Genomic DNA, 13,287 nt, shown 5'->3' with positions numbered 1-13,287 from the left:
CATAAGCCTTGTTCTTCACAAACCATTGATTGTTGAATTTCCAGATACGATCCAAACACATACGATATTACTCCACAAATACATATCTACCACATACTGATTCTGATATTGAGTTTCTTAACATACCAACCCTTATTCCTTGTTTAATAGAAGACCAATTCTTGGAACCCTTGAACCCTTGGTCTTCTACTTTCTGATTCTTTCCTTGATTGAAAGCCAATCTTTTTGAATCCCTTGTTATACCTACTTGGTATTATGAATCAACCTATGCTTCAAGATAAATGATGTTTATGATTCAGCTTATCTATTTACATTGGTTATCATATTAAATTATTTTAGAATTGGATAGTTTTATAAATGTGGACCAGATTCGTGGTCAGACCAGATTCGTGGTCATAATAGGCCAATGCGTGCCTTGGATCCAGTATATAGAGCAAAGCTGGGAGTCTTGCTCGGGGTTAGTGCGTGACTGATCAGCAGCCTAACCTTGGTTTTAAAATGAAAAGTGAATATCCAATTCTAATAATTGCTTATTCAGAAACTTGATTTTTCTGAATCATTTCAATTAGAAATTGTTTAACCTCAATTGCTGCTATGATTACTTGCTGAGCTAGTAAGCTCACTCTTGCAAAAAAAATTATGTTTTCAACAGTTGAAGAAGAAAGTGTTGGTAACGAGGATTTCCTGTCCAGTGTGCGAGCTAGGATTTCCGTTGAAGGCAAAATGGACCCAATAAGGGGTAGAAGATATATGGAAATGAATGGGCTCTTATCTGATTATTTTCCTAAATGGATTCCTTGTGATAGTTGAAAAGGACGACAACCAACTCATATAGTAATGACGACCATGTGTATGATTTTCAAAATTTCAAACCAGCTTTCCAAAGAGATTTTCTTCACAAATTTTTTCTAAAATTCCTTGGAACAAAATAAGTTTTAAAAACTTGGTTGTCCAAGTACTACTTGAGTTTCTTGTTCGATTCAAGATTATCCAGACGGATACTGGTTTTAGAAATTAGTATGGTTCGTTTAGAAAGACAAATGAACCCGCTATTACGGAGAAACTGCTGAGACGATTAGAGCACGGGGAATATGTCGATTCACGAGAAGCTGAGTACGAGCCAAGAAGATTAAGGAAATCTCTAGACCTTCTAAAGGGAGAACGTTATTAGGAAAAAGAGGCGACAAGTTGAACGATTAGCAGCATAAGCGAAATTTGAAGTTATAAGCATAAATCCCGTACGATTGCAAATAGAATCGTATACGAACGTGGAAGCGTGACGCTAAAGATACAAGACCTAGTAAGTGGGAAATTATCTTAATAATCGATTCAAGAAAGCATTTCTGAGAATTTTCTAAAGTTGATATACGATTTGGCATGGGATCTATTGATCGGAAAAGCATTGAAGCTGTAAACAGATAAAATGCGAATGGTGACCAATGATATCATTCTCTCTTATCATTCTTATAAATCTCGAGTAAAGTATGAACTTCTTTCATGATCAGCTTTATAAGGTGATTGTTGAATCCCTTTCAAATCATTCCTTCTTCAAAACATTGTTTCCTAGTTGGGACAAACAGTGTCATGGTGTGACGATTTGTCGAAATGACAAAAAGTCTGGTCGGGACGCCACCTAATCATGTGTTGTGTGCCATATGATATGAAAGACTGGTCATCTTGGGTACTAATATGGTTGTCTCATTCCTCTGTAAATCATTATTCATTCTTTCTTCTTCAATCATGATTTGTTGATTCATGAATTTCTCCAATTGTTTCCTTGTACTCTTATCCCTTATAGAAAGTTTTCAATCATAATCATATACACAAATTCTTTCTTGTGTATGGTCTACTCTTTGAATGTTTTAAAAAGGAAGCGAAATGAACTCGTGTAGCAGACGGAGTTACGTAACAAGTGTGGACAATTACAAGCCGGTGAATGGTGGAAATTTACGTGCAGAGAAGAATCATTATACCGATAACGGGATAGTTGCGAAAACATCAAATCAAAGGCGGAAAATCTATATACATGATACGTTTCGAGTCTGAGATTTTGGCATGAATTGGAGTAATTAGCAAATTGTATGAGGTAAATTAACTAGAGAAACACGAAAGTAAAGCTGCATGTATCAGATGAGGCAAATGATCGATTGGACAGTTGAAGAAGAAAGTGTTGGTAACAAGGAATCCCTGTCCGAGGAATCCCTGTCCAGTGTGCGAGCTAGGATTTCCGTTTAAGTTGGATCGAGCTAGCAGGATATTCATTATCCCCATTATCTGATCCATCCTAACTCTTTCCGTGCACTATAAGTTTTGACCGGCTGTTTCCCTAAGAAAACATTCCACCTTTGTCTTAATTTTTCAACTAAATCCCTACTCATTCTTGATTGTCAAGTTTTTTGTTATGTTGTAGCGAAACCCCCTATAGTTACTTGATACATATTTCTTGTCATAACTGTAGCTATCAAATCTTGTTTATGTCCCGATCTCAGTCTTGTAATCACCGCTTGAACTGAATTTGTAAAAGTCTCTGTTTCGGAATCGATAGATTTGATCCTTGGATATAACTTATATACTCCTTGTTGGACGTGCTAATTAGGCTTTAATTTGAAGTTAGTATGATAAATTCGCCCTGTATCCAGCCTGCATGAATATTATTATATGTCGTAATTTTTAGAATAATAATAAGAGAATAGTAGAAAAAGAATTAAAATTTAAGACACCACTAGTATATTGTTGAACTACTTATTTAACCAAAATATTTCAAATTTTAACTTATGACAATATTTTAGGGTATTCTTAAACTTGTTTTTTAATGTTCTTAGTTTACTTAATTACTCATTTCGACTCAAATAATAATATTTGGGCGATACATGTAAATTGAAAAAGGTTAAAACTGAGAAAAATGGTGGATGAATGTTAAAGATCGGATGCGAGGATTAAAAGAAAAAAAAATTACTACTAATAATATCGAAGTAAAAAAGATCGATATAGGAAAGAAGATTTTATTTATAACATCAACGCAGCAACATGGATCAAGGAGAATCTTCAAAGTGAGTCAGATCACCGACTTTATACCAATGTTCTAAAGTAATCAAACGGTATTTAGTGATCTAGCATGCTAATACTAATAAAAAAACCATGTGAAGCCGAGGACTAGTAGTAAAGCATTTGATCCTTCTCAAACAAAGGCATACATCAACCATTTTGATTCATTCAAACTGCATTGTAATCTGAATTTTGAGAATCTTAAGCCCAAAATTTTTAAAATAAAACCCCCCATAAAAATCAGTTTGAAAACCCACACTAAACCATCAAGAAAACACACAAATATCAGAAAAAAAACACAAAAGATAGCGATCCGCGTGATATAAGATAAGTATGGCGCTTCTCATCTCTCAAAGCCTAATCAACGGATTAAACAGTTCCACGTGTACGTCTCATACAAAAAGCTATCGATCCGGGTGAAACCAAACTGACCAATCAGAAATCAGGTAAATGGGTAGCATATATTCCTCCCCCACTATAAATACCAAATTATAGAAATCAATTTCAATCATAGTCGAGATAAATTAAGCATTTGAGTTGTATCTAAAATCATTTCAGTATCTAATATATTCGAGATGTCGACAAGTGTAGAAGCTTCCAAGGCCGCCGCTGAGCCACCGAAGAAGGTGGTTTCCGAGAAGAAGTCCAAGCCGGCGGCAAAGCCGGTGAAGGAGAAGAAAGTTAAGGTCTCCAAGCCTAAATCTGCCAAAACTACTGCTCATCCTACCTACTTTGAGGTACTTATTTCTTTATACATGTATATATGTACGTATCTGTTTGATTCACATATGTTTTTGAGTTGAATTTTTGATTAATAGAGAGAGAGAGATTTGATGGTTTTGTGAATGTATATGTTCTGAATAGCTTTGGTTTGATTTGAATTGCAGATGATCAAGGAAGCAATCTCAGCACTGAAGGAGAGAGGCGGATCAAGTCCATACGCAATTGCAAAATACATGGAAGACAAGCATAAGGCGGTGCTACCAGCTAATTTCCGAAAAATTCTAGGGCTCCAATTGAAGAACTGCGCTACCAAAGGCAAATTGACCAAGGTCAAGGCATCCTACAAGCTTACTGAGACTGTGAAGGCGCCTAAGGTTGGGAAGAAAGTCGACAAGGTAAAGAAGACTGTTGCTGCCAAGGCCAAGCCTGTGAAGAAGACTGAGGCGGCGGTGAAAAAGGCGAAGACTAAGACCAAGAAGGCGGTTGCTCCTGCTGTGAAGAAGACGAAGAAGAGAGCAGCGCCACCTGCTAAGGCCAAGGCTAAGCAGCCCAAGTCTATTAAGTCTCCTGCTGCCAAGAAAGCGAAGAAGGCTGTTGCTTAATCAGAGGGATTGAGCGATGGGATGGTAGTATTTTGTATAGAAAGTGTCTGGTGGTTTTTAGCTTGTTGCTAATTGTGGTAGAACAAGTTTGTTTTATGTTTTCGACTGTTATGTTTATATGAATGCAAATGAGTTTGATCTTTAATATGAATGCAAATGAGTTTGATCTTTAATATGAATGCAAATGAGTTTGATCTTTAATATGAATGCTATCTCAAGAAAATTGGTGCGTTTTATCACCATTATTATTGTGCTCCTTTTTTTGCAATTTGATTTGTAATGCTATACTTGCTCATGTTTATGTAATTCATGCACAAGCTCCTGGTGAAGGTGGGTGGAGATTTTGCTTTTAGAACTTTGAAGCCAACAGTTGAATTTTTATTTGTTTATAACATTTCATCGTTAACTTCTGGTTGCAGAGCTGCGACAGTTATTGTTAACAAATTTGCAACCTTTTTCTTTTTCCAAAATTAATAGGACCGACTATGGATAAATTTACCAAAAATATTTGTAAAGGATTTTCATTTGGGTGCAAAATTGTATACTAAAATTTATCAGTTCAGTTTGTTTGTAACGGGGCGGTTTCATTGCCTTTTTAAAGGTTGACTGGTGTGTTACTCTTCTATCCTGTAGGCCAGAAATAAAGAAGCTGGTGGTATTTTTTTTGGGGCCGTCATGATTTGCATTTTCGGGGTTTAAAATCCTACCAAGTATCACCTTTTACATTAATTTTGATGTGTTAAAAGCAGCATAATATAATTTCAACGCATCAGAAATCTGATACACGAGAATATATTTTCTAACTAATTATATAGGATATGCAGGAGAATTCCCTTATCTTCACAAAATAAATGTGAAACGAATTATTTCAAATGACCATGACCTAGGTGGCCGAACGGGCCGTGTCGATTTATCGACGGACCGATTTAGTTATCTGAAGACTCGTGTATGCAGAGGCAGATTCCGGGGTTCAGAGGGGTCCCTGCCCCCCTAAATTTTCAAATATAATCCAAGTAGTATGTTCAATACATGCCTTTATAGTGTAGTAGAGTTGAATGTGAGCAGTGTAATTTTTCTGGGAGGCCTGGTTCAAATCTTGGCTTTTACTTTTTGCTTCTAAATGTGTGGGTTTTGTTTCTAATTGTGTGTTGTAGACTATTTCTTTCTATGTGGTCTTCTATATTTCCTTAATTCCTTTTTTTTTGCTCAGTTAGAAACCAAATCTCTATTTTTTTTTTCTCCGTGATATTCTATATTTTCTTTATTCTTTTTCTTCAACTATGACTGCAGTTAGAAACCATCAAAACATAAAAATCATGGTGAATTATGGATGCATGCTGGTTACTTTTAGAACCTTATTTTTTCAACTTTCCCAAAATTTAACAAAAATACAAAATTTTACATTAGAACATTTTCCACCAAAAATTTTTCGAACCCCGCGGCCGCCATTGCGTGTATGGGTACGGTACGTAAAATTAGACGAGTCGTGACGAGTTCAGACCGGTTCATAAAATCTGAACTTGTACAGTTGGCCGAGTTATACAAGTTTGGCGAGTTATTTATTTTTTATAATCCTAAATGGGCAGGTGGCGCGTGAATTATTTACATGGGCGTGCTTTGCCGTGCCGAATTTGGCGAGCTGGGGCGGGCTGAAAATCACAGAATCCACTGCATATTTCATTTTATAATGTGTTCATTCAATTTACTTGCAATTACAAGTTCGCAGAGGTGGCCAACCGTGCGGGTCGTGCGGTCCGGGCCGAGCTTGAATCGGGTTGGAACCAGAAAAACTGAACACTGAACCGGCACTTGAAGTGAGCGAATCTGGCTGGGCTGTGCTTGAATTTAAAGAAGGTAACTAGGATTCGGCACTGAATTCGTGTGCGTGTCGAGCGGTTCATGGGTTGCTACGGGTTGACGGGTTACTCGGTTCACGGTCTCAAGGATCACGGGTTCACGGGCTTGCAACTTGAATTGATAAAATAAAATGTATATCTGCTGAGTGCTGACAACTTGCATACGTGTGCATGTATCCATATTCAGGCATATATTAGGACTTTATGCAATCTACTTTGAAGGTATTTTGAAGGTTCTTTTTTTGTTTTGAAGCCATTTTATAAAGTAATACATTTTACAAATACCTGTAGATAAGTTTTAAAAAAATTGAATTCATACAGGGTTCACAAACAATTAAGGGAAATATTAATTACCAAACAAGATTTTTATTATGAGAATAAAAAAGGGTGAAAATATCAAACTTCTCATACATTCACAATATATATATATGTTGAAAAAATTAAATCAAGAGTAATTTGATAATTTCATGTTCAATTGCTTTGAAAATAAAAAAATGTTTCGGATTTAACATTTCCGTAAATTAACTTTTGTTTGTGTGTCTTCATTGATTTAATAGTTCTGGTTTAAAGATTGTAAGGCCTCCGTACCAAATATGGAAATGGTCTATTTCACTGGTATAAGAACATTTATCATTGACCATGATCCAATAATTTGGATTAAAAACAATACCGAACTCCCCTGCAACAGATATATCCAGAATAAAGAAGTATAAAATATCCACACCCGCGGGCTGGGCGAGTTTCCTGGTCTGTGCGGTTCGTGCGGGCTCGTGCGGTCCCGGGTTACTAAAATGAAATTCATACTCGGTTCGTACAATTTAGCGAGTTGGGCGGGTTTAAACCGACCCGATTCGGTCCGAATTTTCTCCGGTTTCAATACGAGCCGGTCCCGAATGAGCGGTTCGAACCCGCACATTTGACCGGCTCTTTGCAGCTGTTTGAGAGAACAAGTGACGTGTCACTAATATAAATAATATAAAAATGTATTTTAAATAGATTTTTATGTGCCACAGGCACGCTGCATCTTATGTATTTTTTAATATAGATTTTTCAACTACAGTATTTGGCTACATGATGTGTGTTCTCTTGATTGTGGAACGGATTATTTTAATAATTTATATGAAAAATATATTTATTTTTAATAAAAAATTTTAAGTACAAAATCTCTTAATTATAAATTATATTAACCAAGTTCAAATACTAACTGGACTTTTAAAACGCAAAATTAGATGAGATACGGATTAAAATATTTAGTTAAAATTATACAATTTTTTTTAGTAAAAGAGGACGATAAATTAATAATAGGCTATATAAACACCCTCGAAAATAAAAGTCCAGGATTATTTTATCGGAATAAACACAACCACTTCTGAAATTACAATGACTAAAATATGAGTCCTTCATTAAATAAATTACGAGTGCTTGATTAAAACATGAATATTAAATATAAGCATGCATGTGTGCTCCAATTTGTGCAGAACACGCGTGTTGTGACGTGCCGAGCGTTGCGGGGCGAGTCGATTCACCGATCTGATTCGCGGACCGTTGCGTGAGTCACGGTTCCGTGCCGATTCTCGGGCCGTGCTGTGCCGAGAGTCGACTTATATAAATTTGTGAACGCCCTGTCTATTATTTCGGATTGTGCCGAATTTGAACCGGCCCAAAATGAGCTGATTATATACGAGTTTAAACATGAGCCGGGGCGAGTCGGGCCGAGCTGACCCGCCCCGCCCGTCCCGCCCGTTTCGCCCGTTTGACCACCTCTAATTCGATATAACCACGGACAAGTAACAATACATGATTTGATAGTTTAAAGGAATATATCAGTATCCGGAAAAAAAAAGAAAAAAGAATATATCAATAGTTTTATTTCTATGTAAACAGGACCTTAATATTTTATTTCAGAATAGCAAACCTTTGGATTTTGGTAAGTTTTGTATCACTAAATATTGTTCTAATTTAGTTCCTAGTATCAAAATTGAACAGGAAAAATTTAGTAGCAACCTTTGAGCCAATAGTGATTGGGCTGCGGTATGTGTGTGTTTTTTTATCGTACCAAAATAATAATTATCCACTTTTTAATCAACTGAGACAATTCTTGTGGATCAAATATGTGTTTTTTTTGTATTCATCAATTTGGAGTTATATAATTGATTACAGAAAAATGAATTTTAAAAAATGAAGTATCTGGTGTTGCTGCCTGCTGATGCATCACCATTCACCATATTTATTATTAGTTGAGAGCGAGTCCCGTGATAAACACAAAATGATCACTGTCATTATATAATTCTACACCAAATCTGTTTTATGTTAAAATAAATCCAATATTAATCGTATTTTACAATTGCAACTAATTAATATTAAATGTAACTAATTTTTATATATCTATTTCGTAAGTCTCATTTAAACCTGATCGGTATGCAAATGATGCGTTTATATAGAAATCTTTGGTGTTCAATTTTTTCTCATTTCATTTTAGTTTCTGTAATTTACACCAAAAATTGCATGGGACTTGCCCTTATTACAGAATCACGCGTCACCAAATTAGAGTTGAGAAAATAGAATCAAAATATACAGCAAAAGAAAAATATACTATATATGTCATTCGATTAATGTAAATAAAATTGTAATCCAATTGTAATAAACCGAAGTTAAGGTTAATAAAAAATTTCAATAAACATAATAAGAAGAATCATACATATTGAGGATCCAAATTTGTATAACTGACGAAGAATTTAGACTGAAATTAGTCCAAATATAAATTTTTAGACGAGTATGGGACTTACCTTAAATTATTAAAGTTATCTTAAAAAATTAATACTTCCACTTTTGTTGTGCAAGACATGCCTGTGCATAACAAAACTAAGTTATCTTGATAACCTTAAGGATAAGTTGCATGATAATTTAATTTTGTATTATGTAATTGTATTTCTTGAGTGTATAAAATGTTAAGTAGATTAGACCGGATAATTATTCTATGAACAACCATCAAGCATGCATGTAGATATTCATTAGCAGTTGCACTTCTAGTCCTCACTCCAGCATTTGGATCACCAATAATTGTTTCTTTTGTGTGGCTCCTATCCTATTTCTGGTGTGAATTTGTTGACTTGAATTTTCTGCATTTTCTTCACCATTGACATGAATTGCATAACTTTCTTCTCTTTCACCCCCTGAGTTTGTGCTATCAAATTCAGGTGTTTGAGATGTGTTTCCATTCTCATGATTCTCTTGCTCACTTGACTCTTCATTCATTCTGTTGCTTGTGTTGATCTCAGCTTCATCTTCAGAATCACTATTAAAGTTGAGATTTTCAAACTTAAGGGTTTCAACTTCATTTTTATCAAGACACTCCAAGCATGTACACTTGTCATCATCAAAAGTCACATCCGTGTCACATAAACTCTGTATGCGGTTCTTTCCAATGAACATCCCAGAAAAATTGCTTCAAAAATTTTAGAGTCAAAATTTCCCACATTTTCAAAGTTGTCTTTTAACACAAAGTACTTGCTTCCAAATACATGCAGATGCTTCACAGTAGGCTTCCTTTTTGATAAAATTGAGTAGGATGACCTGCCAAGATTTTTGTTGCTGAGATATCTATTTTGAGTGTAGCATGCAATGTTGACAGTTTCTTCCCAAAAACTTGTTGACAACTTGGCATCTTGCAGTATTATTCTAGCAGCCTCCACTAGAGTTTTATTATTTCTCTCAACTACCCCATTTTGTTGAGATATCCTTGCAACTGAGAACTCTTGAACAATGCCATTATCCTTGCAAAATTGTATTTCTGAATTCTGTGCCATTATCACTCCTCAATCTCTTTACACAGTTTTGATCTTCAGCCTTCTCAATTTTCTTGATGTGTGGAGTTTCATCCTTAGAATGCATAAACTCTACTCATGTGTATCTTGGGTAACCATCACAAGTGCATATTTCTTTCTAGAAATAGATAAGACATTAACTGGTCCAAACAGTTCCATGTGAATGAGTTGCAAATGTGCACTTATGAAATTCACGATTTTGCTCTTATGACCAGACCTCTTCATTTTTACTTTTTGACAAGCCACACAAACTTCATTTTGAACAAACACCAAGTTTGGCATGTCTCTCACTAACGTCTTTTACATCAGGGTATTGATTGCTTTGTAATTCAAGTGGGAGAACTTTTTGTGCCACAACTTGTTTTGCTCAACAGATGCCTTGGTGTGGAAGCAACATATTCCATCCTTATTTGCTGAGTATAAATCTGCAACAAACAAAATTCCCTTTCTTACTCCTTTCAAAGAAACTTCACCAGTCATTTTGCTGATAATTGAGCATTCTCTTTTATCAAATAAAATATTGAATCCTTTATCTGTGAATTGACTGACATTCAGGAGATTCACCTTAAGGCTAGCTACCAGTGCTACATCTTCAGTGACAACATTTCCAGAAACTAACTTGCCATATCCCATTGTGAATCCTTTGTTGTTGTCTCCAAAAGTCATCAATGGGCCAGCCATTTTCTCAAACTGTGGTAGCAGGGCCTTATCACCTGTCATATGCCTAGAGCATCCACTATCTATGATCCATATGACTTTTTTTTCCGATTAAGTGTGTTTAGCTATCCAAGCAGTGTTGGGTACTTTCTTCCTGTTAACAGAATTTGCAGTAGTAGAATTTGATGAGTCAGAAAGAACAGTGTTCAAATTTTGATTTGCAGTTTCCTTCTTAGCTGCAGACTCGATTCTTGCATCTTTGAGATTAACTTGTTAGGTCACACACACTGTAGAAGGGGGTTGAATACAGTGTTTAGCACAATCAAATCGAATTAAAGAACACAAGTAACAGAAAACAAACTTTGTTAAACTCTGTTACAATATGGAACTGTCCTCTCTCAGTGATGAACAAATATCACGAGAGCTGTTAGGGTTACAATGAATATTATTCTCGATAATGATAACACATATAGTGTAAACCCTATGTCTGTGTTTATATACTACACAGTTACAAGATAATCTCTAATTGATATGGAATATAATTCTGCTTCCTAAAATATATCAATCAGTTATCTTTTCTTCCAAGTATTCTATTCTTCATAAAATTCCTTCTTCATGTATATCTCTTCTTGCATTTGTCTTGATCTTCTTTCCTTTCAATCAGCCGCCTTCCTTATCTAAAAGTCCCCTTAAGTCCTGATATTATCTCCTGATAAATATCTCCTGATAACTTAAGTTCTGACAACTTAAGTTCTGACTTCAGTATAAGTGCTGATTTCCAGTTAAGTACTGATTTGTCCTGTTTAAATAAGATCTGAAAACTAAACACAAATCATATTAGACATGACATTATAAAATATATCTAAAAATCTTCCCCAACTTGTAAATTAGCATAATATACAAGTTTAACAGATATTTGATGATGTCAAAAATATTAAGTACAAATGAATGAGAATTTGACTAGATAACTACAACTTACAGTCCTTAAAGCTTTACCATCTTTAACTTCTGATAACAACTTCAGTCTGTATACACATCAGAATTTGAGCAGTTGTAGATCTTGACTTGGCTTCAATTACTGATCTCTTTGATGTCAGGAGTTGTTCTGAGATAGTTCTTTAACAAACATCTCTCAACATATTTAAGTTCATCAATCATCTTCCTTTTAGCATTCTTCAATTCAACTGTATCTTCACCAATTTGAAATATAGCAGCCCTGAGATAATTTATTTTAGCTTTTCTTATATCCTGATCTAGTCTGATCAAATATGCCTTGTCAGACTTAAGATTGAATTCCATAGCCTTATAACCCAGAAAGGTAGTTATAATCTTAGCAGAGTTAGGCTTCATCTCGAAAATATCACCCTTGTGATCTTTGTACTTGGGACATTATGTGCTGTCAGACTTTACATAATAAAGCTTCTTCTGTCTCTGAATTTGAGTCTTCAAATAATTTGCAGCACTTTCTGTTAATCTGTTCTTCACTTGAAGTAGGAATAGAACATGTTCTAGTTCCTCAAAATACTTCAGTGGTATAGAATTCTCCCTAATATGGTATACCCTTCCATCTGTCATGAAATATAACAAGATGTGTTCTTTCAAGAAGGTATGGTAAACCATCTGTACAGATTCAAGTCGATTCAATCTTTCAGGAGTTGCTCCAACACCTGGTTCACTTAAGGAAGTTGGATCATTGGTAATGTTCTGTACGCTTCTTTCATCAGCACTACCCAATCCAGATTTATCTCTTGCTTCCTTTCCTGTAACAACTCCTGCTTCAAAACCACTTGCTGCAACCTTCAAAGGTTGAGGCTGTTTAGCTTTGGTGAATCCTGGTAAGAGTAACTTTGAGGATTTAACATGAGAATTGTCAGAGGTTTCCTTTAACTTATCTTCTGATATCAAGCCAACTTGAGCTATGTCAGAGGTTGCTTGCTTCAGTGTCATATCAGATATAGTATGCTGTCAGACTTTACATAATAAAGCTTCTTCTGTCTCTGAATTTGAGTCTTCAAATAATTTGCAGCACTTTCTGTTAATCTGTTCTTCACTTGAAGTAGGAATAGAACATGTTCTAGTTCCTCAAAATACTTCAGTGGTATAGAATTCTCCCTAATATGGTATACCCTTCCATCTGTCATGAAATATAACAAGATGTGTTCTTTCAAGAAGGTATGGTAAACCATCTGTACAGATTCAAGTCGATTCAATCTTTCAGGAGTTGCTCCAACACCTGGTTCACTTAAGGAAGTTGGATCATTGGTAATGTTCTGTACGCTTCTTTCATCAGCACTACCCAATCCAGATTTATCTCTTGCTTCCTTTCCTGTAACAACTCCTGCTTCAAAACCACTTGCTGCAACCTTCAAAGGTTGAGGCTGTTTAGCTTTGGTGAATCCTGGTAAGAGTAACTTTGAGGATTTAACATGAGAAATGTCAGAGGTTTCCTTTAACTTATCTTCTGATATCAAGCCAACTTGAGCTATGTCAGAGGTTGCTTGCTTCAGTGTCATATCAGAACTTACTATATCTTAACTCTGAACAACTTGAGCCATGTCAGAGGTTGTTTGAGAAATCTTC

The 13,287-nt window shown here is 35.5% G+C and overlaps 1 protein-coding gene across 1 annotated transcript; it reads left to right on the top strand.

Annotated features, from left to right (window-relative positions):
* Positions 1-3,541: 3,541 nt before the first annotated feature.
* On the top strand, positions 3,542-4,543 carry LOC141683998 (histone H1-like). The gene is made up of 2 exons (XM_074488832.1): positions 3,542-3,782; positions 3,933-4,543. The coding sequence occupies exons 1-2, from the start codon at positions 3,621-3,623 to the stop codon at positions 4,368-4,370; spliced, it is 600 nt and encodes a 199-aa protein (XP_074344933.1). The 5' UTR covers positions 3,542-3,620; the 3' UTR covers positions 4,371-4,543.
* Positions 4,544-13,287: the final 8,744 nt, after the last annotated feature.

Source organism: Apium graveolens, chromosome 9, assembly GCF_009905375.1.
Source record: "Apium graveolens cultivar Ventura chromosome 9, ASM990537v1, whole genome shotgun sequence".
Classification (NCBI taxonomy): domain Eukaryota; kingdom Viridiplantae; phylum Streptophyta; class Magnoliopsida; order Apiales; family Apiaceae; genus Apium; species Apium graveolens.
This window is presented reverse-complemented; position numbering and strand designations above follow the sequence as displayed.